The 26,074-nt window shown below is 39.0% G+C and overlaps 1 protein-coding gene across 2 annotated transcripts; it reads right to left on the bottom strand.

Annotated features, from left to right (window-relative positions):
• Positions 1 to 1,662: 1,662 nt before the first annotated feature.
• On the bottom strand, positions 1,663 to 22,103 carry ripk1l (receptor (TNFRSF)-interacting serine-threonine kinase 1, like). 2 transcript variants are annotated; one of them, XM_061979557.1, is made up of 11 exons: positions 22,027 to 22,103; positions 21,633 to 21,831; positions 18,470 to 18,626; positions 16,687 to 16,824; positions 16,374 to 16,605; positions 16,089 to 16,238; positions 13,640 to 13,716; positions 13,485 to 13,560; positions 11,541 to 12,056; positions 11,307 to 11,456; positions 1,663 to 8,302 (listed from the first exon to the last, which is right to left on the bottom strand). In XM_061979557.1, the coding sequence occupies exons 2-11, from the start codon at positions 21,791 to 21,793 to the stop codon at positions 8,004 to 8,006; spliced, it is 1,956 nt and encodes a 651-aa protein (XP_061835541.1). In that variant the 5' UTR covers positions 21,794 to 21,831; positions 22,027 to 22,103; the 3' UTR covers positions 1,663 to 8,003. The 2 variants fall into 2 exon arrangements, with proteins under 2 accessions (XP_061835541.1, XP_061835542.1); XM_061979558.1 differs by having other exon boundaries at positions 21,633 to 21,810; positions 22,027 to 22,076.
• Positions 22,104 to 26,074: the final 3,971 nt, after the last annotated feature.

The following is a 26,074-nucleotide window of genomic DNA, read 5'->3' as shown; positions in this document are numbered from 1 at the left end:
ACTGAGTGTTGTTAAAAGGAAAGGTCATGTAACACAGTGGTGAACATGCCCTTTCCCAACTACTTTGGCACGTGTTGCAGCCATGAAATTCTAAGTTAATTATTATTTGCAAAAAAAAAAAAAAGAAGTTTATGAGTTTGAACATCAAATATCTTGTCTTTGTAGTGCATTTAATTGAATATGGGTTGAAAAGGATTTGCAAATCATTGTATTCCGTTTATATTTACATCTAACACAATTTCCCAACTCATATGGAAACGGGATTTGTACTCAATCTTACAAATATACAATCTTGAGGCACGGTTTCTGTCTGACGTGTGAGTGGTTGTCTGTGTACCCTGTGATTGACCTTTGGCCCACAGTCAGCGAGGATAGGCTCCATCCTCAAGCACATGCATCATTTTATGTAAATAGTAAAGTACATTATTTTCTTTTGGAACAGAACATAATGGTAATAAAAATGATTGCCCATGCATGACAACACTTGAATGTGCATCATTGTATATAAAAGGTTACAGCCCTTCAAAACCAATCATCCAACTGCGGCCACAAATGGGTGTTCTTGTGCTGGTGGGGGTTCCCATTTTCGCAAACTGGAACGCCGCCTTCTAAACATCTGTCCGGAGTTTCAAAATAAGATATTCAGTCTGTACAGGTTGCATAGAACTAATGAAGCACCAACTAACTCAGCCATCTAAAACCATAAACACAGTACTGCTGTTTTTATGGTAAAAAAAAAAAAAAAAAAGGCAGCTCAGTTGGCAGAATTTTACCGTACAATTTACATTTGTTTTACTGTACATAAAAAAAAAAAAAATGCAATTTAACAGTAACATTTTGTTTTTTACCGCAAATCAACAACTGTATATTTTTCGGTGTATTACTGTAAATGCCAAAACGAAACCACAGTTTATTAAAAAAAGTACAGTTTTTTTTTTTCATTTAGAGTCACGGTGGAAGAGGGGTTAGTGCATCTGCCTCACAATACGAAGGTCCTGAGTAGTCTTGGGTTCAATCCCGGGCTCGGGATCTTTCTGTGTGGAGTTTGCATGTTCTCCCCGTGACTGCGTGGGTTCCCTCCGGGTACTCCGGCTTCCTCCCACTTCCAAAGACATGCACCTGGGGATAGGTTGATTGGCAACACTAAATTGGCCCTAGTGTGTGAATGTGAGTGTGAATGTTGTCTGTCTATCTGTGTTGGCCCTGCGATGAGGTGGCGACTTGTCCAGGGTGTACACCGCCTTCCGCCCGATTGTAGCTGAGATAGGCTCCAGTGACCCCAAAAGGGAATAAGCGGTAGAAAATGGATGGATGGATAGAGAAAAATGCTGTAAATCCACAGTAAATTTCTCAATTTTACCATGAAATCTATTGCTACTTTTACATTGAACAATTTGATGGATAACTTGCTTTGAAATCATTATTATTAGTCCATCCATACATCCATCAATTTTCTACCACTTGTCCCTATTTATTTCTATTTTTAAAATGGTTTGAATGTTTGGTGATATATTCTTGCATAAGTAGACAATATTTAACATAATTAACATAAGTTAACATAATTTGCAATTACATGGAATACATGTATTTGTTTCTCCCAAAATAGAAAGAAAGAATACATTTAGTAAGAAAAGTTACAGTACTTTATTGATACATATTATTTCCAGGGCCAAATAAAATGAAGAGGCGGGCCACATCTGGCCCCCGGGTCTTCAGTTTGACAACCGTGTCCTTTCTGGTAGGCCGTGGTTGGTCGCTGAAACGACACCCGGAAGGCCCTATTGGGTGTTCTTGTGTCATGACAGAAACACCCTTCTATTGATTGATTGATTGATTGAAACTTTTATTAGTAGATTGTACAGTACAGTACATATTCCGTACAATTAACCACTAAATGGTAACACCCGAATAAGTTTTTCATTATGTTTAAGTCCGGGTCCACATTAATCAATTCATGGTACAAATATATACTATCATCATAATACAGTTATCACACAAGTTAATCATCAGAGAATATAAATTGAATTATTTACATTATTTACAATCCGGTGGGTGGGATGTGGGGGATGCAGTTGGGGGTGGGGGGTGGGGTTAGGTTTGGTTGATTTCAGCACTTCGGTCATCAACAATTGCATCATCTGAGAAATGGACAATGAAACAGTGTAGGACTGACTTGGTAGGATATGTACAGCGAGCAGTGAACAATACAGTAGTGATGGGAAATGGGATTCCTTTGTACTGATTCAAGTGAATTAGGTACTCTATTCCCCCAAGTGTTCCACTACCGCCCGATAAAACCCACCACTACCGACTTGTCTCAACATCCTACCTGGTTTCCAACGGCTGTCAAAAATAATGAGTTAACTTTATGTGATTAACCACAAAAAAAGATCGCATAAATCACGCATTTTGACGGTCAGTGCAAAGATGAGAGAGGAGACTCCGATTATTGTGCTTGCTGGCAAATTTTACTCCAAAATACAGCCTACTGTAAGTATTGGCAAGTATTGGGCAGAAAAATATTGTGCATTCAACTAAACATTTAAAACATGTTCCTGGATGACATTGTGACAATAAAATCATATTCGGTACTTTACTGCCTCTAAAAAGTAACGGGCATGACGGCGCGTCGTCGTCACGTCGTGACATTGCTGGTTTTTACGAGCAGAGGAGCATGTTCGGCAGTGCACCATCACAGAGTACTTACAAGCAGACACAGTGTGTAGACAGAAAAGGGAGAATGGACACATTTTGGCCTAAAACTAACGATAAAGGTGAAGTTACAACACTAAAACACCCTCAGGAAGAGGTGCTTTAAGACATGGCTAGCTAGTTAGCGGAAAATGTCCATCCGCAATCAGCAGTGTTTTAGCTACTTCTAATCCTCGCCTCCATGGCGACAAAGTAAGTTTCTTACAAGTATCATCCCTGCAGGACGAGGAATAGCTAAACATGCTTCACTACACACCGTAGGAGGAGAAAATAGCTCACCGGCGTCACAATGTAAACAAACGCCATGGGTGGATCTACACCTGACATCCACTGTAATGATACCAAGTACAGGAGCGTATCTAGTCGATACTACTATGATTACTTTTTCCTTTTTTAAAAATGTATGTTATGTTTATAAAGGAAATATGTCCCTGGACACATGAGGACTTTGAATATGACCAATGTATGATCCTGTAACTACTTGGTATCGGATCGATACCTACATTTGTGGTATCATCCAAAGCTAATGTAAAGTATCAAACAGAAGAATAAGTGATTATTACATTTTAACAAGAAGTGGAGATAGAACATGTTATAACAGAAAATAAGCAGATATTAACAGTAAATGAACAAGTAGATTAATAATACATTTTTACAGCTTGTCCCTCATAATGTTGACAAAATAATAGAATGATAAATGACACAATATGTTACTGTATATGTCAGCAGACTAATTAGGAGCCATTGTTTGTTTACTTACTACTAAAATACAAGTTGTCTAGTATGTTCACTATTATTTATGTTCTTCGATTACAATAAGAAACATATGTTTAATGTACTCTAAGATTTTTTGTTAAAATAAAGCCATCCATCCATCCATCTTCTTCCGCTTATCCGAGGTCAGGTCGCGGGGGCAGCAGCCTAAGCATTGAAGCCCAGACTTCCCTCTCCCCAGCCACTTCGTCCAGCTCCTCCCGGGGGATCCCGAGGCGTTCCCAGGCCAGCCGGGAGACATAGTCTTCCCAACGTGTCCTGGCTCTTTCCCATGGCCTCCAACCGGTCGGACGTGCCCTAAACACCTCCCTAGGGAGGCGTTCGGGTGGCATCCTGACCAGATGCCCGAACCACCTCATCTGGCTTCTCTCAACGTGGAGGAGCAGCGGCTTTACTTTGAGCTCCCTCCGGATGGCAAAGCTTCTCACCCTATCTCTGAGGGAGAGCCCCGCCACCCGGCGGAGGAAACTCATTTCGGCCGCTTGTCTTTTAGGTCATAACCCAAAGCTCATGACCATAGGTGAGGATGGGAACGTAGATCGACTGGTAAATTGATATTTGTGTGGTCCCCTTTATTTAGAAAAGTATCGAAAAACATTTTGGTACCGGCACCAAAATATTGGTATCGGGACAACCCTAGTATATACTGTATTGGATCTATATACTGGTCCGCGTAGATGACACATAATACTGTAATTTGTTGTTGTGAGTTTACTGAACAATAACTGTGGGATTATCCATTTGGTGTAAATAGGGCTTTTAATTGAACATTAAAGATAGTGGGTTTAACAGGTATTATCACGCGTGTTCCTTTATGATAAACGTATACAGCAGTCAACACGGAGTAAGACAGTGTTAGTATAGTTTGCAACCGATTTGTGCGAAAAATTACACACTGTTTATCAAATGAATGTTTTCATACATAACAGATGCAACAAAGTGATTTACAGACTTATTCAACAGACAGACACGCATGCTGTATAGACTTTATTGATGTGTTTATCAGAATTTAACATTATTGAAAAAAACATTTTTTTATCGCCCACCACTTGAATAAACTTGCCTGCTTTAGCTGCGGGAGATTCAACATAAAAGGAGAGAGATACTGTAAGTGCACAAAACACACACCTACAGTGAGTGTTTTTAAAATTTTCCTGAGGGAACTCTCCTGAAGGAATCAATAAAGTACCATCTATCTATCTACAGTGAGTGTAGAAGGCAACATCTCTTGGAATAGTGCTGTGCGATAGGGACAAAAATATAGATCTTGATACAGGTTGTTTTATATTTCGATAATAGATATATCATTATATAGTATTTTTTTCTTAAAATCATCTACTGTATTAAATTAAATTATTCTAATTTCTCTTCTCTTTCCTTTATTTACAACAAAATATATATATATATATTTTTTTGATGGTCTTTTCTTTTAACCTTTTTATATATAAAATATATGTTGTGAAGTGCCAGCCCTTCTTGTACAGTGTACAGTACTAGGTCATGTCATATGAGACGGCTCCTGTCATTTCTTATTGCATGCGAGACTGCTTGTCATAGACGGTGCCTTTTGACCAGTGTTTCTTAACCAATATTGGGCCGCAAGCGTGCCCTCGAAGGCCGCCAAAAATTATGTTTCTCAGCTGCGGTTTGTATGGGCTGCAGAGGTACTCAGTTGTAATACACTTTTCCACCACTTGTGGCAATAATGACAATCTCCAACAAACAGAAAAGTCATCGAAGTTTCTTAAGCGCAAGAAATATGACTAAATTAGTGAAACTGTATTTTCTTTTTCACTTCAATTTTATTGACAGTCTAGTTAAGAAACCTTCATTATCAAGTACTTATTTTAGCACTACATAATTGTATGTACATTAATTTCTCATCAATTATTTATGAGCCCCTTCTTATGCAGTACATTTGTTTACTTATTTTTCTAGACAGCCTGATTTCAGCCTAAGATGTATGTGTTGAATAGCACATGGTTTTATATCATTTGACAAGTTTGTAAACTTAAAGTAGGTTAGATATAATTATTGAATACGATTTAAATCAAGAGTACAATTACTAATTCAGTGGTAATATTTGAGTGGGGGCCCGGTCCCCTGTGTAGTGGAAAAGTTGGGCACCAAAGTCAAAAAGGTTAAGAACCACTGCTTTAAACAACTCTTATTCTTTTCATCCCTTTGTGGTTTTGAGATACTTTGTAGCATGTTAACACGGTCTCTGTACTGTTCTTCATGCCGCGTCTTCAGGAAGGAAGAATGAAGTCGCTTTTGGCGACATATTTGGGTTTTGCATGGTTGAATGAATGTATGAATGTATGTGTATGCTTGCTTTAGTGCTATTATCTTGTGTTAATCATATAGCGTTGTTTTTTTTTGTTTTTTGTTGTTGTGCTTGCTACCATGTTTCATCATTCCATGTATATACTGTCCTCTGGACCCCCTGTCAAAAGCTTCTTCTAGCTTATTTGGGGGACCCTTTCACGTACCAACATCTTTAAATGATAATATTTCACTACTATTGTAATTGTTATATGGTATTGTGAATAAACTTGAAACTTTTGCAATTACTGTATTTTCTGGACCATAGGACGCACCGGATTATAAGGCGCACTGCCGATGTCTATTCAGGTCTATTTTCATACAAAAGGCGCACCAGATTATAGGCCGCGTTAAAGGGGTCATATTATGATTTTTTTCTAAATGTAAAACATTTCTTTGTGGTCTACATCACATGTAATGGTGGTTCTTTGGTCAAAATGTTGCATAGATGATGTTTGACAGATCATTGTCAAGTTGCTTTCTGACAGTCGCTTCAGGATGCGCCATTTTTGGGCGGTCTTAATTACGTGGCTCACCTTCGACAGCGTCTTCTCCCCGTCATCTTTGTTGTAGCGGTGTAGCGTCGTACTAAAAACATTGACAGATTTTTGAGCGCCGTGTGTGTAATGTTCTATATTCTCAAGGAACATTTAAAGTTTTGGTGTTGTTTACTGGCGTATCTCTTATGTGGGACTTGCCGCACTTATCGTTACACCAAGTACCAAATAAAATAGCTTCGAGGTCGGTAAGCACAACCAGAATTATGCCGTACATTAGGCGCACTGGGTTATAAGGAGCACTGTCGATTTTTGAGGGAATGAAAGGATTTTAAGTGCGCCTTATAGTCCGAAAAATACAGTAGTGTTGCTCGGTCTGTCTCTTTTGAAATCCAAACCAAAGCCAAACAAAGGATTTACGTTTTCCTATTTTGGGCACAATTTCCTCTTCTGGGTTTGTGGGCTTAGCTTCCATTGTGCTTTCCGTATCTGCAAGTAGCGGACTGCTACGTTGTTCACATCCATTCTCTTGCCGTAAATTATTTCAAGTGACGTAAAAATGCTACCACAAAAATGCTGCAGTAACATTAGCCGCAGGATAGATGTAAAAATGTTGATATATAAACAATAGTGATATTGTACGAAAATACATTTTTATGTTGTCCTACAATATATATATATTGTAATACCGCACAGCACTAGAGTGGAATACAAGTTGAACCAAAACAAAGTCAGCAAAGGGAGTGTGTACAGTAGCTCGGACTTTGCTTGGCCAGAATCAAAGGTTTGAATGTTGCTGGTAACAAAAAACTACTGAAATTGGGATTGGTTGTTGCTGAACTGTTAATGAAATCGAATTGTTCAGCTTTCTGTAAATTCTGACCATGATTGCAGTTTTCACAAGTGAGGCAATGATGAAGATGTACACATTTGTACTGATTTGGCACCTAGTTAAAATTCAGATGTTGGTACATTCGATTAGCTTTCTGCATGGCTACAAATAGTTGGTTGAAAATATAGAAATCGCAAAAGCAGTCATTAAAAGGAGACTTTGGCAAATTCTCTGTGTTCTGTCTTGTCTGTTAAATGTATTAAGAATATATGTAAAAATTAGTGTTTAAGTTCATTTTGGAATTCAACAGTGAGCTCCTTTAGACAACGGGAGGCAGCATTGCCTACTTAACAGCATTTCCCAAGTTCGCAGTGCACAAGGAGTTCCTATCAGGTCTAGTTTAAGCTAGTTCAGTGACGATTGCAAACGCTTTCATCTGATCAATTGCGTATCGTTGAGTAGCATGGTAATATTTGATTGCGGTGTATTATTTGTTGGCTGTGATGTAATTTGGGACGTTTTATGGCCATAAGTCAGCCATGCTAATTTACGTAATTTCATACTATGAAGCGAATGCTAGCATAGTAAGCTAGTTTTCTGTAGAGTGCTTAAAATACATATTTTGTGGTGTTTCTTCATCCATTACACAACATAATGCATTTGTTATTGTAGTATGCTTGTGTGTGCATGTCTTAAATGTAAGCATCCGTTTTCAGTTTTACCCTTTTTAAGGTCAATAAACCTGTGGACAAGAAGATGTTTTTCAGAGTGTTTGATCAAGCAAAGGTGTTGGGGTAAAGCCAAGATATTCCTACATGTCGAGGGCGGCACACTAGGCGTGGTTGTTGTTGAAAGAGAGAGTTTCATTGGATTTGGGAAATGGAGCCACAGAGGTCGAATATTGTACTGATGACGTGAACATCGATGCTACCTTCGAGAGCGCGACAAAGCTTCCCGACCGTGCAGCCATTTCTCCCCACCTTCATTTTCCATTTCTGCAGCGTCTGATGCACAATTTCTGGCAGGCCGTCTCGGTAGAAGTCATGTTCTATACCCTCGATTTCCACATCAGTCAAACCCAGGCGCCGTGCGCAACTCTTCCAATTTTGGCCGATGTTTTTCTGCAGTACGTCCAGGTGCTCTTTTGTCACAGAGTGGTGCTCTACAAGGAAAAAAAATACAACTTTTTAGCTTGTAAATGCAACTGCTTAACACTGATTGGTGACCAAATCGAGCATTGTAAACAAGGATTTTTATAAATAGACACTGGAGATACTAAGTTGATACCAACGTGTAAAAAATACGTTGATACTATTACCAACGTGTAAAAAATACATTGATACCTGCTTTTTTTCAGTATCGTCCGTACAGAATACTGTAAAACACTTTCTCCTCGGCAAGCCACGTCAATTCTCAACGTGTGAGCTTGGAGTTTTAGCGCCTGCAGTACTCAAGAAAGCATTAAGCAAAGGCTGTGAATATTTTTTTTATGTTTCAATAAATTAGCAAATTTTTAGAAGAAGAAAAAAAGCCTTTTCACATTAGCATAATGGGGTATTACAGTACAGGCCAAAAGATTGGACACACCTTCTCATTCGATGTGTTTTCGTTATTTTAATGACTATTTACATTGTAGATTGTCTCTGAAGGCATCAAAACTATGAATGAACACACGCGGAGCTATGTACTTAACAAAAAAAAGTGAAATAACTGAAAATATGTTTTATATTCTAGTTTCTTCAAAATAGCCACCCTTTGATCTGATTACTGCTTTGCTAAGGCGCACTTAAAATCCTTTCATTTTCTCAAAAATTAACAGTGCACCTTATAACCCGGTGCGCCTAATGTACGTATTCATTCTGGTTGTGCTTACCAACCTTGAAGCAACTTTATTTGGAAAAGGTGTAAGAAGCCTGATAAATAAATGACGAGCAAGTACAGGCAAGCAAGCAAGCAACACCAAAATGTTGATGTTTCAATGAGAATATAGAACATTACACACAACACTCAAAAATCTGTCAAAATGTTTTAGTACGACTTTGGTAATCTATAAAGCTGCACTGCTTGGTGGACTGTCTGCGCATTACGGCTACCGTAGTCAGACGTGCTTCAACATACGGGTATTATTATAGTGTGTATAAGGACCCCAAATGGCATGTATTAGGAGACACATTATTTGGTATTTTGTTTCGCAATATTATGCAAGACTAACTTTTCTTACCTAATGGTACCTGAGGATGTGTATTTGGGATCTGTCGAAGTCCTGAAAATGTGTGCGTCTCCGCCATTGTAGCGTGTGCCATAGTCAATAAACTCATTCTTTTTCTCTATCCTCTTGCTGTGAGGCATTTATAATCCACTGTTGCCATTTCTAATGCAAAAGTAGCGTACATAAGTAATATGTCAGTACACTCTAGGGCAGGGGTGCTCATTACGTCGATCGCGGAGGGTGTGTCAGTCGATCACCAGCCAGGCATTAAAAGAATAGTCCTAAAAATGAGCGATCATAAATCTTCACTATGACGTCACTTTCGTCACTTGATTGACATTCACGGCACCCGAGGGTCTTCTGAGATGACGCTGGCTGCTGCCAGCTCATTAAAATTACCGACTGGAAAGCGAGAAACACTTTATTTCAACAGACTCTGGCGCCGTACCTGTCGTCAAAACTCCAAAGACCGACTGCACAGTTGCACAATAAAAGCTCTGCTTCATCCTGCCTGCGCTACCAAAATAAGAGTCTCAGAAAGCTGGCGTGCACAAGCTAGCAAGCTACGGAGTTTGCCGACAATGTATTTCTTGTAAAGTGTATACAAAGGAGTACGGAAGCTGGACAAATAAGATGGCAAAAACCAACCACTTTCATGTGGTATTGGACAGAAAGGAGGACTTTTTTTCTCCTCCATTTGAAAATGCGGACGTTATCATCACCACTGTCTGATTCCAATCAATGCAAGTCATCACAATCAGGTAATACACCAACTTATATTCTTGTCTTCATGAAAGAAAGGAATCTATATGTGTTAAACATGCTTGTATTATCTTTAACCACCTTTAAGTTGTTAACAATATTAACTATATGTGTTAAACATGCTTGTATTATCTTTAACCACCTCTAAGTTGTTAACAATATTAACTATATGTGTTAAACATGCTTGTATTATCTTTAACCACCTTTAAGTTGTTAACAATATTAACTATATGTGTTAAACATGCTTGTTTTATCTTTAACCACCTTTAAGTTGTTAACAATATTAACTATTTGTATTAAACATGCTTGTATTATTTTTAACCACCTTTAACTTGTTAACAATATTAACTATATGTGTTAAACATGCTTGTATTATCTTTAACCACCTTTAAGTTGTTAACAATATTAACTATATGTGTTAAACATGCTTGCATTATCTTTAAACACCTTTAACTTGTTAACAATATTAACTATATGTATTAAACATACTTGTATTATCATTAAGCACCTTTAATGTATTAACTATATGTGTTAAACATGCTTGCATTATCATTAAACACCTTTAACTTGTTAACAAAAACATATATTTCATAAATAAGTAAATATAAATTATATATATGAATGAGGTAGATCCCTACGACTTGATCAATTGAAAAGTAGCTCGCCTGCAGAAAAAGTGTGAGCACCCCTGCTCTAGTGAAACGCAAACAACTACAGGTACAACAAAGATGATGGGGAGAAGACCGCTTGGAGGAGGTATGTAAAATCTAACCTAAGCAACATTTTGAACAAAAAGCCACATGTTAAGTGTAGAAAAATTTAAACTGAATAGACCCACTGATCTACAGTGCGCTCTATAATCCGGTGCACACTATGGTCCGAAAAATACGGTAGTCCTTAAAACCTATTTAAAGTAAAATCAAAATGTTAAAAAGTGTACTCACACTGGACACTCCTGAATCCCTGTTGCCTGCACTCACATTGCTATACAGCATTCCTGTTTCAGTCCATTTACATGTGCCATCACTTCATTACACAAAGGCATTGCTTAACATTTACAACAAGCGGGAGGAGCGATCGCATTAAGCCCAAGTCCACTTTCGAAATGACCCAGTGTGAGTGCACCTTAGACTCCAGTGTATTCGTCTCAAAGGGACTTGAATGACACTGATCAGAATTAGAAAGCAAGTATTACCATATTTCTGAAGTTGTTCTTTGAAATGGGGATCAGTCCACAGGTTAGGAGGAAGAGACACAACCCTGTGAACGTGGTCGTGGTTGATAATATTGAGGTTGTTATTGCTGCCAATCTGGATCCCCTTGGAATGGGAAATGTAAACATGTCCTACAAGACAAGGCAGCCATTTTTGTATCATCACTTCTGTTCATTTTCTAAAGATCATCTCGTATACTGGACTAGTTTATGTACCTGAATCCTGTGCCCCGCCGCCCTTGTTAAAGCTGGGGGTGTATCCATTAAAAGTGAGGTCTGTGGATCTTGTTTCAACAGTTGAGGATGCAGGCCAGGACTTTTGCTGTGAATAGTCAGAATATGGATGTTGCTGATTTAAATTTTGCAAAGAATTTAGTCTTGACGTGGAAGTGGTCATGGACTCATGGAGGCAGCTGGTTGGATGACTCCGGGCATGATCATTGCTGCTTGCTTGCACAGGTGCCCCTTGTACCCAGGAATGGACAGAGGACAGGTTTAGTTGCTGGCTGTTGACCGAGTCAGGCTGGTTCCCACAGTTGTAGCTGCCATGTTTGTGGTACTCCAACTCCTGTTGCAGTTTGTCCTCCAATGAGGAGCTTCTATACATGTCTGCATCCGCCTCAACGGAGGGCCCCACAGACTCCACATTCACCTCAATTGGAATACCATGAATATCTTCAATACTGGCCTCAACCGGTTCAGATGATGTGCTCTTCAAAAACGCTGGAGAATCTGTTGGTTGAAAATAGTATTCATTAAAAACACACACAGTCAAGTCTAGAGAAGGGCCTGATTCATTGATATTGTTGCCTGGTAACCAAATATACACTATATTGTCAAAAGTATTTGGCCACCCATCCAAATGATCAGAATCAGGTGTCCTAATCACTTGGCCCGGCCACAGGTGTATAAAATCAAGCACTTAGGCATGGAGACTGTTTCTACAAACATTTGTGAAAGAATGGGCCGCTCTCAGGAGCTCAGTGATTTCCAGCGTGGAACTGTCATAGGATGCCACCTGTGCAACTAATCCAGTCGTGAAATTTCCTCGCTCCTAAATATTCCAAAGTCAGCTGTCGACTTTATTATAAGAAAATGGAAGAGTTTGGGAACAACAGCAACTCAGCCACAAAGTTGTAGGCCACGTAAACTGACAGAGGGGTCAGTGGATGCTGAAGCGCATTGTGCAGAAAGTCTTTGCACTGTCAGTTGCTACAAAGCTCCAAACTTCATGTGACCTTCCAATTAGCCCACGTACAGTACGCAGAGAGCTTCATGGCCAAGCAGCTGCATCACCAAGTCCAATGCAAAGCGTTGGTTACAGTGGTGTAAAGCACATCGCCACTGGACTCTAGAGCAGTGGATACGCGTTCTCTGGAGTGATGAATCACGCTTTTCCATCTGGCAATCTGATGGACGAGTCTGGGTTTGGAGGTTGCCAGGAGAAGGGTACGTTTCGGACTGCATTGTGCCGAGTGTGAAATTTGGTGGAGTAGGAATTATGGTGTGGGGTTGTTTTTCAGGAGTTGGGCTTGGCCCCATAGTTCCAGTGAAAGGAACTATGAATGCTCCAGGATACCAAAACATTTTGGGCAATTCCATGCTCCCAACCTTGTGGGAACAGTTTGGAGCGGGCTCCTTCCTCTTCCAACATGACTGTGCACCAGTGCACAAAGAAAGGTCCATAAAGACATGGATGACAGAGTCTAGTGTGGATGAACTTGACTGGCCTACACAGAGTCCTGACCTGAACCCGATAGAACACCTTTGGGATGAAATAGAACGGAGACCGAGAGCCAGGCCTTCTCGACCAACTTCAGAGTGTGACCTCACCAATGCGCTTTTGGAAGAATGGTCGAAAATTCCTATAAACACTCTCTACAACCTTGTAAACAACCTTCCCAGAAGAGTTGAAGCTGTAATAGCTGGGTTAGGAATGGGATGACACATCAAGTTCATATGTGAGTCAAGGCAGGTGGCCAAATACTTTTGGCAATATAGTGTATTTCACTACTTTGCTGCAACCAGCAGAGGACGCTGCTGATAAATTGCCAAAAGGGTTTAGAGACAGGACGATTTTTGTTATTTGTTCAATTTAAATGTAAAGATGCTTCGCTCTGAGCATTTGTATTTGAATTGAATTTCAAGGTAACCACTGACCTGAGGGTAAACGTTCGTCAGTCATTGATAGACACTTCATCTTCTCCACAAGTTCGTCTGGGCCTTCGTATGAGACCTGCATTGAAACAACAATGAGGCTTTGTACTTGAAGGAATTAGTTTGTTCAGATGTGCACAAAATGCAATGTTATTCACCCGTAGATGAGTTAAATCTTTCTCCACGTGCAGTTCAAGCTTTGTCTTGTAGAAATCATTAAAGAGGTAGTAGCCCTCTGCAAGGAAAGAATGGTTTGAGTCCTTAATAGCTCAAATCTAAATACATGAGTACCTCAACTTCCGAGTATTTTGAGATACGAGCTATCGCTCTGCTTTTTCTTACGCTTTAAGTTACAAGCCTTCCTGCCACTATCTGGCGTAAAAAAATGCCACAGTAAACGCTGTGAGATCTGCCCAAAAACATCCGGTCTTATTTGCTGGCGTTAACTTATAGCTAATACACCTGAAACGCCAATAAAACAGACCAAAAAGGACTTTGAAGTCCTCCTCAGTCTGCTGGAAGAGGTAAATGCTTTACATCCATCCATCCATCCATTTTCTATCGCTTGTCCCTGTACATACATTTGTACATTATTTATAGTGCTTTGAAGCAATTTTTTTTTTTAAAAGTGATGAATTAATTAGGATCTGAACTTAATTAATCTTAGTCGTATCAAGGCATTTATTGTTTAGTCTTATTTACTAAAATAAAACATAGAAAATGTTAAACTTAACATATCAAAAAACAGAACACTTTTCTGTGCAATGAGTATTAAATGTTGAACTTGTTGTAGATAATATCAAATTATAAAAAAAACAAAAAACATTGATCACGGTGTGAGCATGTACAGTGGGTACGGAAAGTATTCAGACACCTTTAAATTTTTTTACTCTCTGTTTCATTGCATCCGTTTGCTAAAATCAAATACATTTAATTTCTCATTAACATACACTCAGCACCCCGTCTTGGCAGAAAACCCCCAGAAATGTAGACATTTTTGCAAATGTATTAAAAAACAACAACAAAAAAACCACATCTAAAATCACATGTACAAAACCAGTGAAGTAAATAAATAAGTAAATAAAAATAGAATACAATGATTTGTAAATCCTTTTCAACTTGTATTCAATTGAATAGACTGCAAAGACAAGATACTTAATGTTCGAACTTGTAAACGTTATTTTTTGCAGAATATTTGATGCCTGCAACAAGTTTCAAAAAAGCTGGCACAAGTGGCAAAAAAGACTGAGAAAGTTGAGGAATGCTCATCTAACACTTATTGGGAACAAGTGGTTGTCATGATTGGGTATAAAAGCAGCTTCCATGAAATGCTCAGTCATTCACAAACAAGGATGGGGCGAGGGTCACCACTTTGTGAACAAATGCGTGAGCAAATTGTCCAACAGTTTAAGAACAACATTTCTCAACAAGCTATTGCAAGGAATTTAGGGATTTCACAATTTTTAATCACTGCACATTGTCCCGTGACCTTTGATCCCTTAGGCGGTACTGCATCAAAAAGCGACATCAGTGTGTAAAAGATATCACCACAGGGGCTCAAAAACACTTCTGAAAACCACCGTCAGTACCGGGTAACTACAGTTCGTCACTACATCTGTAAGTGCAAGTTAAAACTCTACTATGCTAAGCCATTTATCAACAACATCCAGAAACGGCGCCGGCTTCGCTGGGCCCGCGCTCATCCAAGATGGACTGATGCAAAGTGGAAAAGTGTTCTGTGGTCTGACGAGTCCACATTTCAAATTGTTTTTGGAAACAGTGGACGTCGTGTCCTCCGGAACAAAGAGGAAAAGAACCATCCGGATTGTTAAAGGCGCAAAGTTCAAAAGCCAGCATCTGTGATGGTATGGGGGTGTATTAGTGCCCAAGGCATGGGTAACTTACACATCTGTGAAGGCACCATTAATGCATCCATGCAACGTTATCATGGACACCCCTGCTTATTTCAGCAAGACAATGCCAAGTCAAGTGTTACAACAGCGTGGCTTCGTAGTAAAAGAGTGCAGGTACTAGACTGGCCTGCCTGTAGTCCAGACCTGTCCCCCATTGAAAATGTGTGGCGCAAAATGAAGCCTAAAATACCACAACTGAGACCCTGGACTGTTGAACAACTTAAGCTGTAAACCAAGCAAGAATGGGAAATAATTATTTAAGTTTCTCAGTTTGAACATGAAATATCTTGTCTTTGCAGTCTATTCAATTGAATATAAGTATAAAAGGATTTGCAAATCATTGTATTCTGTTTTTATTTACGAATTACACAACGTGCCGACTTCACTGGTTTTGGGTTTGGTACTATAGTTGTTAGTAGTACAGTCTGTTGTATTTTTTCAAAGCATAATTCTTATTTAAAAGTTAATTTCTCTTTTTAAAAAGGCATGTTGCATTTTAAAATTTCGCTGTTTTGGGGTTGCATGTACAGGTTAAATTGATTTCACTGGACGGCACTAATTTGGAATATGAATGTTTTGTGTTACAAGCTTGTTTATGAAAACAATCGAGCTCGTAAGTTGAGGTACTACTGTACTATTGGCTACTTTTGACAAAACAATAGGATAGGAATATGATAGTTGTGTGGTGTCATACCGAGAAATGTAGGTCTTTGTTTGGGGTTGTGATTCCAGCACCTCTCCATGAGTTGAAGAATCTCTGCAGGTGTGTCAGCAGGAATAAGATCCATCGCAGGGCGGTCGCCCTTGCGGACACATTGGCTGATGTGATCTTCATTCCTGGCATCTAGACATAAACAAGTGGATCCGATTGGTTTTAACCATTTACACGGGAATCTTCGGTCATGAAACTGAATTAGTGATTTTCTGTCCCCGAGAGCAGCCGAGGCAGGAAATAATTGAACTAACTTGGTCAACTCACTTGCATATGGCTCTTTGACTGTGACGATGACCCAAACCACAATAGCAAAGCTGTAGACGTCAGACTTCTCCGTGGAGATGGTGTGGATGCTGTCCAGGTGCTCGGGAGCCATGTAGCTGAGCGTGCCCGCCGCCCTCGTGCTGCATGACAAGCCCAATCGACTCTTCTTGCAAGACTCCTCTTTGGTGAGTTTACTCCATGTCTTGCATGTGGCAAGGCCAAGGTCCGCGATCTGGAAGACACAGGAAAGCACCCTGTTTTTCTCGCAGTGCGTAATGAACGAAAACACCCCAATGTGTCAATTATGAAATACCTTTATGTGAAAATCTTCATCGATTAAAATATTTTCGGGCTTGATGTCTTTATGTAGGACATTTCTTTTCGTGAGGTACACCAACCCTTCCAAAATCTCTACAATAATTCTCCCCTTGATTGATACAGGCACATGGACCTAGATAGGGGGGAAAAAATAGATTACAACTTCACATACTGGATACAATTTGGAATTGAACTTTGAACAGTTTTTTTGTTCAATTAATAGCTACAGTATGTCTTCCTTTCCACTTTCTCATGCACTCAAACCATTGTTGAAAAAAAATCTAACAAAAAATAATGTGTATATACTCACATATATACAGTCGTGGTCAAAAGTTTAGATACATTTGTAAAGAACATAATGTCATGGCTGTCTTGAGTTTCCAATAATTTCTCAAACTTATTTTTTGTGATAGAGGGATTGGAGCACATACTTGTTTGTTACAAAAAACATTCATGAAGTTTGGTTCTTTTATGAATTTCTTATGAGTCTACTGAAAATGTGACCAAATCTGCTGGGTCAAAAGTATACATACAGCAATGTTAATATTTGGTTACATGTCCCTTGGCAAATTTCACTGCAATAGGGTGCTTTTGGTAGCCATCCACAAGCTTCTGGCAGCCATCCACAAGCTTCTGGCAAGCTTCTGGTTGAATTTTGACCACTCCTCTGACATCACATGGACAAAGATAAGACCTTCTGGAGGAAAGTTCTGTGGTTAGATGAAACAAAAATTTAGCTGTTTGGCCACAATACCCAGCAATATGTTTGGAGGAGAAAAGGTGAGGTCTTTAATCCCAGGAACACCAATTCCTACCGTCAAGCATGGTGGTGGTAGTATTATGCTCTGGGCCTGCTTTGCTGCCAATGGAACTGGTGCTTTACAGAGAATAAATGGGAAAATGAAAAAGGAGGATTACCTCCAAATTCTTCAGGACAACCTAAAATCATCAGCCCGGAGTTTGGCTCTTGAGCGCAGTTGGGTGTTCCAACAGGACAATAACCCCAAACACACATCAAAAGTGGTAAAGGAATGGCTAAATCAGGCTAGAATTAAGGTTTCAGAATGGCCTTCCCAAAGTCCTGACTTAAATGTGTGGACAATGCTGAAGAAACAAGTCCATGTCAGAAAACCAACACATTTAGCTGAACTGCACCAATTTTGTCAAGAAGAGTGGTCAAAAATTCAACCAGAAGCTTGCCAGAAGCTTGTGGATGGCTAACAAAAGCACCTTATTGCAGTGAAACTTGCCAGGGGACATGTAACCAAATATTAACATTGCTGTATGTATACTTTTGACCCAGCAGATGTCGTCACATTTTTAGTAGACCCATAATAAATTCATAAAAGAACCAAACTTCATTAATGTTTTTGTGACCAACAAGTATGTGCTCCAATCACTCTATCACACAAAAATAAGAGTTGTAGAAATGATTGGAAAATCAAGACAGCCATGACATTATGTTCTTTACAAGTGTATGTAAACTTTTGACCAAGACTGTAACGCACACGTTGAAATAGGGCAGACACACACACACACACACACACACACACACACACACACACACACACACACACACACACACACACACACACACACACACACACACACACACACAGTGTTGTTTTGATTTACTACACAGTGCTTAACTTTTCTTCACCAGCATGAGTTACGGATGTTACCTAAAGATTACCTGTACAGTTGGTAAATGTTTAACCCTGGAACAGTTGAATTCACTTTACATTATTTCCTGTGGTAAAACCCTAGGATGTACTGACCTTCTTCAGCATGGCCAACAGGTTCCCCTTGGGCATCAGCTCCATGACGAGTGAGCATCCTCGGTCCTCCATGATGACACCCAGCAACTTTACCACCCGCTCATGCTTCAGGCTAGCCATAATGTTCCCTTCCTCCAGCAGGGACCTCTTGCTCTCCCTGTATTCAAAAAAGAGAAGGTAGGGTTCCATTTAAGTGAACATCGTTGACTAATGTTTTTTCCTGCAGTCTTTGAAAACAGCTGTTTCTATTATATGCAGTATCTCCTTAAAGGGGAACTGCACTTTTTTTTTTTTTGGAATCGTTCACAATCATTATGAGAGACAAGAAGACCAACATTTTGTTTTTGTTTTTTCATTGTAACATGTAAAATTTGTCTCATTCTTGGTGGCTACCAATGCAGCTAATGGGAGCAATGAATTATATCTCCAAATCACTTGAAAAATGCTTTCAAGGGGCTGGACGATTATGGCAAAAATGATAATCACGATTATTTTTGATTGATATTGTAATCACGATTAATTACACAATTGTTAATTAATTTGAAAACATGAGTATTTATTGTACCAACAAAATCAACTTTAAATATACTTTTAAAAACCTGGATATAAATTAGTAACCAATAAACCACAAGTAAAAAATAGCAATAACAATAAGTTTAAATAACAATAGCAATGAAAAAAATCAATACAATTCAGTTTTTCCAGTTTGTTTTTAAATCAGTTGTTTACCTTTCACACATACACTATATTGCCAAAAATATTTGGCCACCCATCCAAATGATCAGAACCAGGTGTCCTGATCACTTGGCCCTGCCACAGGTGTATAAAATCAAGCACTTAGGCATGGAGACTGTGAAAGAATGGGCCGCTCTCAGGAGCTCAGTGATTTCCAGCGTTGAACTGTCATAGGATGCCACCTGTGCAACAAATCCAGTCGTGAAATTTACTCGCTCCTAAATATTGCAAAGTCAACTGTCAATTATAAGAAAATGGAAGCGTTTGGGAACAACAGCAACTCAGCCACCAAGTGGTAGGCCACGTAAACTGACGAGAGGGGTCAGTGGATGTTGAAGCGCATAGTGCAAAGACTTTCTGGACAGTCGGTTGCTACAGAGCTCCAAACTTTGTGACCATTCAATTAGCCCACGTACAGTACGCAGAGAGCTTCATGGAATGGGTTTACATGGCCGAGCAAATGCATCTAAGCCATACATCACCAAGTCCAATGCAAAGCGTGGTATGCTGTGGTGTAAAGCACGTTGCCACGGGACTCTAGTGCAGTGGAGACGCCTTCTCTGGAGTGATGAATCACGCTTTTCCATCTGGCAATCTGATGGACGAGTCTGGGTTTGGAGGTTGCCAGGAGAATGGTACATTTCCGACTGCATTGTGCCGAGTGTGAAATTTGGTAGAGTAGGAATTATGGTGTGGGGTTGTTTTTCAGGAGTTGGGCTTGGCCCCTTAGTTCCAGTGAAAGGAACTTTGAATGCTCCAGGATACCAAAACATGTTGGACAATTCCATGCTCCCAACTTTGTGGGAACAGTTTGGAGCGGGCCCCTTCCTCTTCCAACATGACTGTGCACCAGTGCACAAAGAAAGGTCCATAAAGACATGGATGACAGAGTCTGGTGTGGATGAACTTGACTGGCCTGCACAGAGTCCTGACCTAAACCCGATAGAACACCTTTGGGATGAATTAGAACGGAGACAGAGCCAGGCCTTCTCGACCAACATCAGTGTGTGACCTCACCAATGCGCCTTTGGAAGAATGGTGGAACATTTCTATGAACACACTCCGCAACCTTGTGGACAGCCTTCCCCGAAGAGTTGAAGCTGTAATAGCTGCAAAAGGTGGACCGACATCATATTGAACCCTATGGGTTAGGAATGGGATGGCACTTCAAGTTCATATGTGAGACAAGGCAGGTGGCCAAAGACTTTTGGCAATATAGTGTATTTTACCACCATAGAGTATGTGCTTTTTGTGTCAAATAAAATGTTTGTTAATTAAATGCAAAAATCCTCACATTTATTGGTGCAACACATCTTCGGACAATTTTGATCAGTATTTTAGGTCAAAGCATCACAGTTGCGTAAATATATCACTAAGTGCTTTTAATACATTATGCTAGTGCAGTGGTTCTTAACCTGGGTTCGATCGAACCCTAGGGGTTCGGTAAGTCGGCCTCAGGGGTTCGGCGGAGGTCAAAACACACCTGACTCATCGTGTAAATACAAACTTCTCCCTATTGGCGTATTACGGATACGGCAACAGCTGACTGATTTGCAGGTGTGTAATTTGTTGTGAATTCATGCACTGTGTTGGTTTTGTTCTTTGAACAAGGTGATGTTCATGCACGGTTCATTTTGTGCGCCAGTAAAAAAAACATGGTAACACTTTAGTATTGGGAACATATTCACCATTAATTAGTTGCTTATTAACATGCAAATTAGTAACATATTGGCTCTTAACTAGTCATTATTAAGTACTTATTAATGCCTTATTCGGCATGGCCTTATTCTAACTCTGAGCCTAACCCTAACCAAATAACTCTAAATTAAGTCTTTATTACTTAGAATATGTTCCCCTAGTGTCCAAAAAACTCTAAATTAAGTCTTTGTTACTTAGAATATGTTCCCCATACTAAAGTGTTACCAAAAACATATAATTTTGTCTTGAATTTGAAAATAAAATAAACATTTTATTTATCACTAAAGAAGTGAATGCGCATATGAAACTGGTGGGGTTCGGTACCTCCAACAAGGTTAAGAACCACTGTGCTAGTGTGAGGTACTTTTTTTGAAACCTTTATTTTGTTAGCGTAGTCAGACCGGATGTTATGAAGATGCGGCGCTATTATTGTGAAGGGGTATGTTGCCAACCCCCCTCCCCCCTTTATTCCCTTCTTCATGGTCTCTTTCAAATTATCGGCATTTATGCAGATCACAAATACACAAAAACGGGTACAAATGGGTAAGAAACGTTGGCTTTTAATAATAAGTCTCCTTTAAATGTAGTAGGGGGGGGGGGGGGGGGGGGGGACCTAACATGACCCCTTTAAGACGGTTTAGTTTCACTTTTGACATGTTGCGTTCTTCCCTAATCATAGACACAATAAACGCCTTTAGAAAATGGCTATTAGATGAACAAAAGCACTTACTCGTTTCGAAGAGGACCAGTGTACATGGTTTTCATCACGACACGGCCCAAGGTGGCATGGTAGCACAGGTACACTTCTCCGAATCCTCCGTCGTCCAGGTACTCTTTCTGGATGACATCGCTCGCCCTCAGGTGGAGCGAAGACGGCGGCGCGGAAGCCATTCCCCGGTGAGAAGTTCCTCCGTAAAAGAAAAAGACACCTTAAAGTAGACAAGAGAGTTGGTTGTGTTGGGCGGGGAGGGGGAAGTAGCAGACCGCCTTTGACGCGAGACTACCATTACATTGACCGAAGAATAATAAACTAAACATTTCAATGTTAGCGTGAAAGCTAGCGTATGTCACGTTTACGAGCCACCTTCGCGCATTAAAAATGTAAAGTAGCGTTGAAAACTTACTGTGAAAGTTGTTCAAACTCGCTGACTGAGCCACTCGTTCCTTCCTGAAAGTGTTGAAGTGACGTTTGTAAGTATAAAATGGGGAGGCGACAGACTTCAGCCACTGTCTATGGCTTTACACTTTGTTACATATATATATTTTGCATTCTATTTTAGTTACTTTATTGAGTTTACAACCCCCTGGCGCTGTTTTGTACTGTTTCTGTACTTGTTTTTATTATTATTATTTATTTGCTTGTGGCATAAATAAAGTTTTATAAAAATAAAAAAAAACTTAGACGTACTTCCGGTAATTGAAGGCAAAAGCATGTCATTGGCTGGTTCTGAGACAAGCGCGATTGCGGGAGTCGTTTGCCGGAAGTGAATCTTAAGTTTTGAAGCATTTGGTATATTTATAAAAGATAGCCTCCTAGAAATAGTATTAATATTATGTTGCAAGCTACATTTTTCATAGATAAAAGTCGATTTCTTAAAGTGAAACCCAAATTCTCACATTGGTTTATTGAGTTCAAATTATTTATAAAATCTTGGAAGATGGTAAAAAGTTGACAAACTTTTAAATGATTATCCTTATTAGAGGAATGTTTTAGATAAGCCAATTATATATATATATATATATATATATATATATATATATATATATATATATATATATATACCTGTATATATATATATATTTTTAGTTTTAACCTATTATTTTTATTTTGTTAATCTATTTGTGTTTTTTGATTAATTTATTGAAACTTTTTTTAGTAGATTGCACAGTTAGGTACATATTCCCTACAATTGACCACTAAATGGTAACACCCAAATAAGTTTTTCTTGTTTAAGTCGGGGTCCACGTAAATCAATTCATGGTACAGATATATACTATCAGCATAATACAGTCATCACCAGTGTTGGGACGAACGCGTTACAAAGTAACGCGTTACTGTAACGCCGTTACTATCGGCGGTAACTAGTAATCTAACGCGTTATTTTTTATATTCAGTAACTCCGTTACCGTTACTACATGATGCGTTACTGCGTTATTTTTTATGTAGTATCGGCTAGAAATTGAGAAGATCTGAGTGTTGCAGCGCTGCTGAAGAGGCGACAAAAAAGAGGCGCGCCGCGCGCTGTCTGTGTGTACGTGTGTGTGTGTGTGTGTGTGTGTGTGTGTGTGTGTGTGTGTGTGTGTGGGAGGGGGCGTGTCTGTGTCTACTATCAAGAAGTCATGGCGAACCCCGAAGCCGAGTTTCTTAAAATGGAGATATTTTCAGTACGTTTCTTTTATCGACCACAAAGAAAAGAACATTTTAGTTGAATGTAAGTTTCAAATATGCTGAAACAGCGACAAAAACAACATGCTTCGACGAAGCTAGTAAAGAGACACACACTCACCTCCACCTCCAACAGCGGCTGGATTTTAATGAGGCACTGCACACTGAAGGTACACACACTCTGTCAATTCTCTTATATACTCTTTCATTTTAGACTTTTAGAGTGTTTGATTATCACATCACTCTAAATGTTTAGACTATAAAGTTCACAAACCTAAAGAGGGATACTAGTGGGCCAGGCTAATATTTCCTTTTCTCTAAACTAAGTGGGGAAATGTGTAGAGTGTTCTGGGCTTCAGACATGATTTTATTTCAGAATTCCTTGAGAAAACGCCTGGTTAGGCTTTATGTATGTAGTGTGTGCCTTTCTTGTTTTACAGCTATGTTGTTATTATGCTGTTTGTTACTTATGTATGTTAAGTTGCAGCTATTTAAAATAGTTTTGTCAATTTGTTCTGGTCTGAAACAAATTGGCCCTTTAAAACATATCTTTGTCTTTGTGTGTTGTATGTAGACCACATTCCTTAGCAGAGTTCAGTGATGCAAATGCATGTCAAGTTGATCAACAGATTGTATTATTCTCCAGTGCAATAACAGTACTAAAATGAAGGCTAAAAGGGCATTAAATGGGGCCTTAAAAAAAAAAAAAAATATATATATATATATAAGTAACTAAATAGTTACTTTTCACAGTAACGCATTACTTTTTGGTTTAAGTAACTGAGTTAGTAACTGAGTTACTTTTGAAATAAAGTAACTAGTAACTGTAACTAGTTACTGGTTTTCAGTAACTAACCCAACACTGGTCATCACACAAGTTAATCATCAGAGTATATACATTGAATTATTTACTTTATTTACAATGCGGGGGGTAGGATGAGGAGGGTTAGGTTGATATCAGCACTTCAGTCATCAACAATTGCATCATCAGAGAAATGTGCATTGAAACAGTGTAGGACTGACTTGGTAGGATATGTACAGCGAGCAGAGAACATAGTGAGTTCAGATAGCATAAGAACAAGTGTATACATTAGAAATACATTTGATTATTTACATTTGGTTATTTACAATCCGGGGAGGTGGGATGTGGAAGGGGGAGGGTGTTAGTCAAGGGTTGAAGTTGCCTGGAGGTGTTGTTTTAGTGCGGTTTTGAAGGAGGATAGAGATGCACTTTCTTTTACACCTGTTGGGAGTGCATTCCATATTGATGTGTCTTACTTTTTAATAGAGATGTCCGATAATGGCTTTTTGCCGATATCCGATATTCCGATATTGTCCAACTCTTTAATTACCGATACCGATATCAACCGATATATGCAGTCGTGGAATTAACACATTATTATGCCTAATTTGGACAACCAGGTATGGTGAAGATACGGTACTTTTTTAAAAAATTATTAAAATAAGATAAATAAATTAAAAGCATTTTCTTGAATAAAAAAGAAAGTAAAACAATATAAAAACAGTTACATAGAAACTAGTAATTAATGAAAATTAGTCAAATTAACTGTTAAAGGTTAGTACTATTAGTGGACCAGCAGCATGCACAATCATGTGTGCTTACGGACTGTATCCCTTGCAGACTGTATTGCTATATATTGATATATAATTTAGGAACCAGAATATTAATAACAGAAAGAAACAACCCTTTTGTGTGAATGAGTGTAAATGGGGGAGGGAGGTTTTTTGGGTTGGTGCACTAATTGTAAGTGTATCTTGTGTTTTTTATGTTGATTTAATAAAAAACAAAAAAAACAAAAACAAAAAAAACCGATAATAAAAAAAACCCGATACCGATAATTTCCGATATTACATTTTAACGCATTTATCGGCATATCTATTTTTGTTTACATAAAAATTTTGATTATGCAACCTTGTTACTGTTGGAAGTTTTGTACTGAATTGGAAGTGCCCTAATGTGTCTGTATATTTTCAACGTGCACTGACTGCCTGTGAGTGCAATTGTTCAGTAAAAAAAACATTCTTTAAAAAAAAAAAAAAAAAAAGACAGAATTTAGCCAGTTTTACAAGTCCATAACAGAGCAGTTGCAAAAATGATAACACGTCTGCTGACATAAATGTTAGCTAGCTTACGTCATGTTTACAAACCCCGTTGCCCTCATAAAACAATTTAAAGTAGAGTTAATAACTTGCTGGGAAATCTGTTAAAAACGTGTGTACTGTACGGCTAGTTCTTTCCTGCATTTGATGAAGTTACAGAAATGTAGAAAAAAAAGGAAGGTCACAAAGTAAACCAGCCCTAAAAGTCGATAACAGAGAAGGACAACTAGTTGATGACGCGTCTGTATAGTATAGTGCGGGGGTCTGCAACCTGCGGCTCTAGAGCCGTAGTGGCTCCCTGGAGCTTTTTCAAAAATCTATTTTTGTTTTAATAGGGTTTCTGTAGGAGGACAACATGACACCAACCTCCATAATTGTTAGAAATCCCACTGTTTGTGTTAAACATGAGTCTCTGATGAGAGTATTTGGCGAGCGCCGTTTTGTCCTACTAATTTTGGCGGTCCTTGAACTCACCGTAGTTTGTTTACATGTACAACTTTCTTTAACGATGCCAGAGGAAGACATATTTTATGCCACTCCTTCTTTGTATCATAATGTCCACCAATCTTTTCATGCTGTGCGTGAATGTACAAAGGTGAGCTTTGTTGATGTTATTGGCTTGTTGGAGTGCTTATCAAGCATATTTGGTCAGTGCATGACTGCAA

This window comes from Nerophis lumbriciformis, linkage group LG19, assembly GCF_033978685.3.
Source record: "Nerophis lumbriciformis linkage group LG19, RoL_Nlum_v2.1, whole genome shotgun sequence".
NCBI classification, from domain to species: domain Eukaryota; kingdom Metazoa; phylum Chordata; class Actinopteri; order Syngnathiformes; family Syngnathidae; genus Nerophis; species Nerophis lumbriciformis.
The sequence above is the reverse complement of the archived record's forward strand: the minus strand, read 5'-3'. Positions and strand labels throughout refer to the sequence as shown.

Excerpts from the sequence above, each read along its gene's own strand:
- ripk1l (XM_061979557.1), bottom strand. The coding sequence starts at position 21,793 with ATGGCTTCCGCGCCGCCGTCTTCGCTCCACCTGAGGGCGAGCGATGTC. Across the intron at positions 16,825-18,469 it reads TGTTGGCCATGCTGAAGAAG|GTCCATGTGCCTGTATCAAT; the intron begins GTCAGTACATCC and ends CCCCCTATCTAG. Across the intron at positions 16,239-16,373 it reads AGTCAAAGAGCCATATGCAA|ATGCCAGGAATGAAGATCAC; the intron begins GTGAGTTGACCA and ends GTTTATGTCTAG.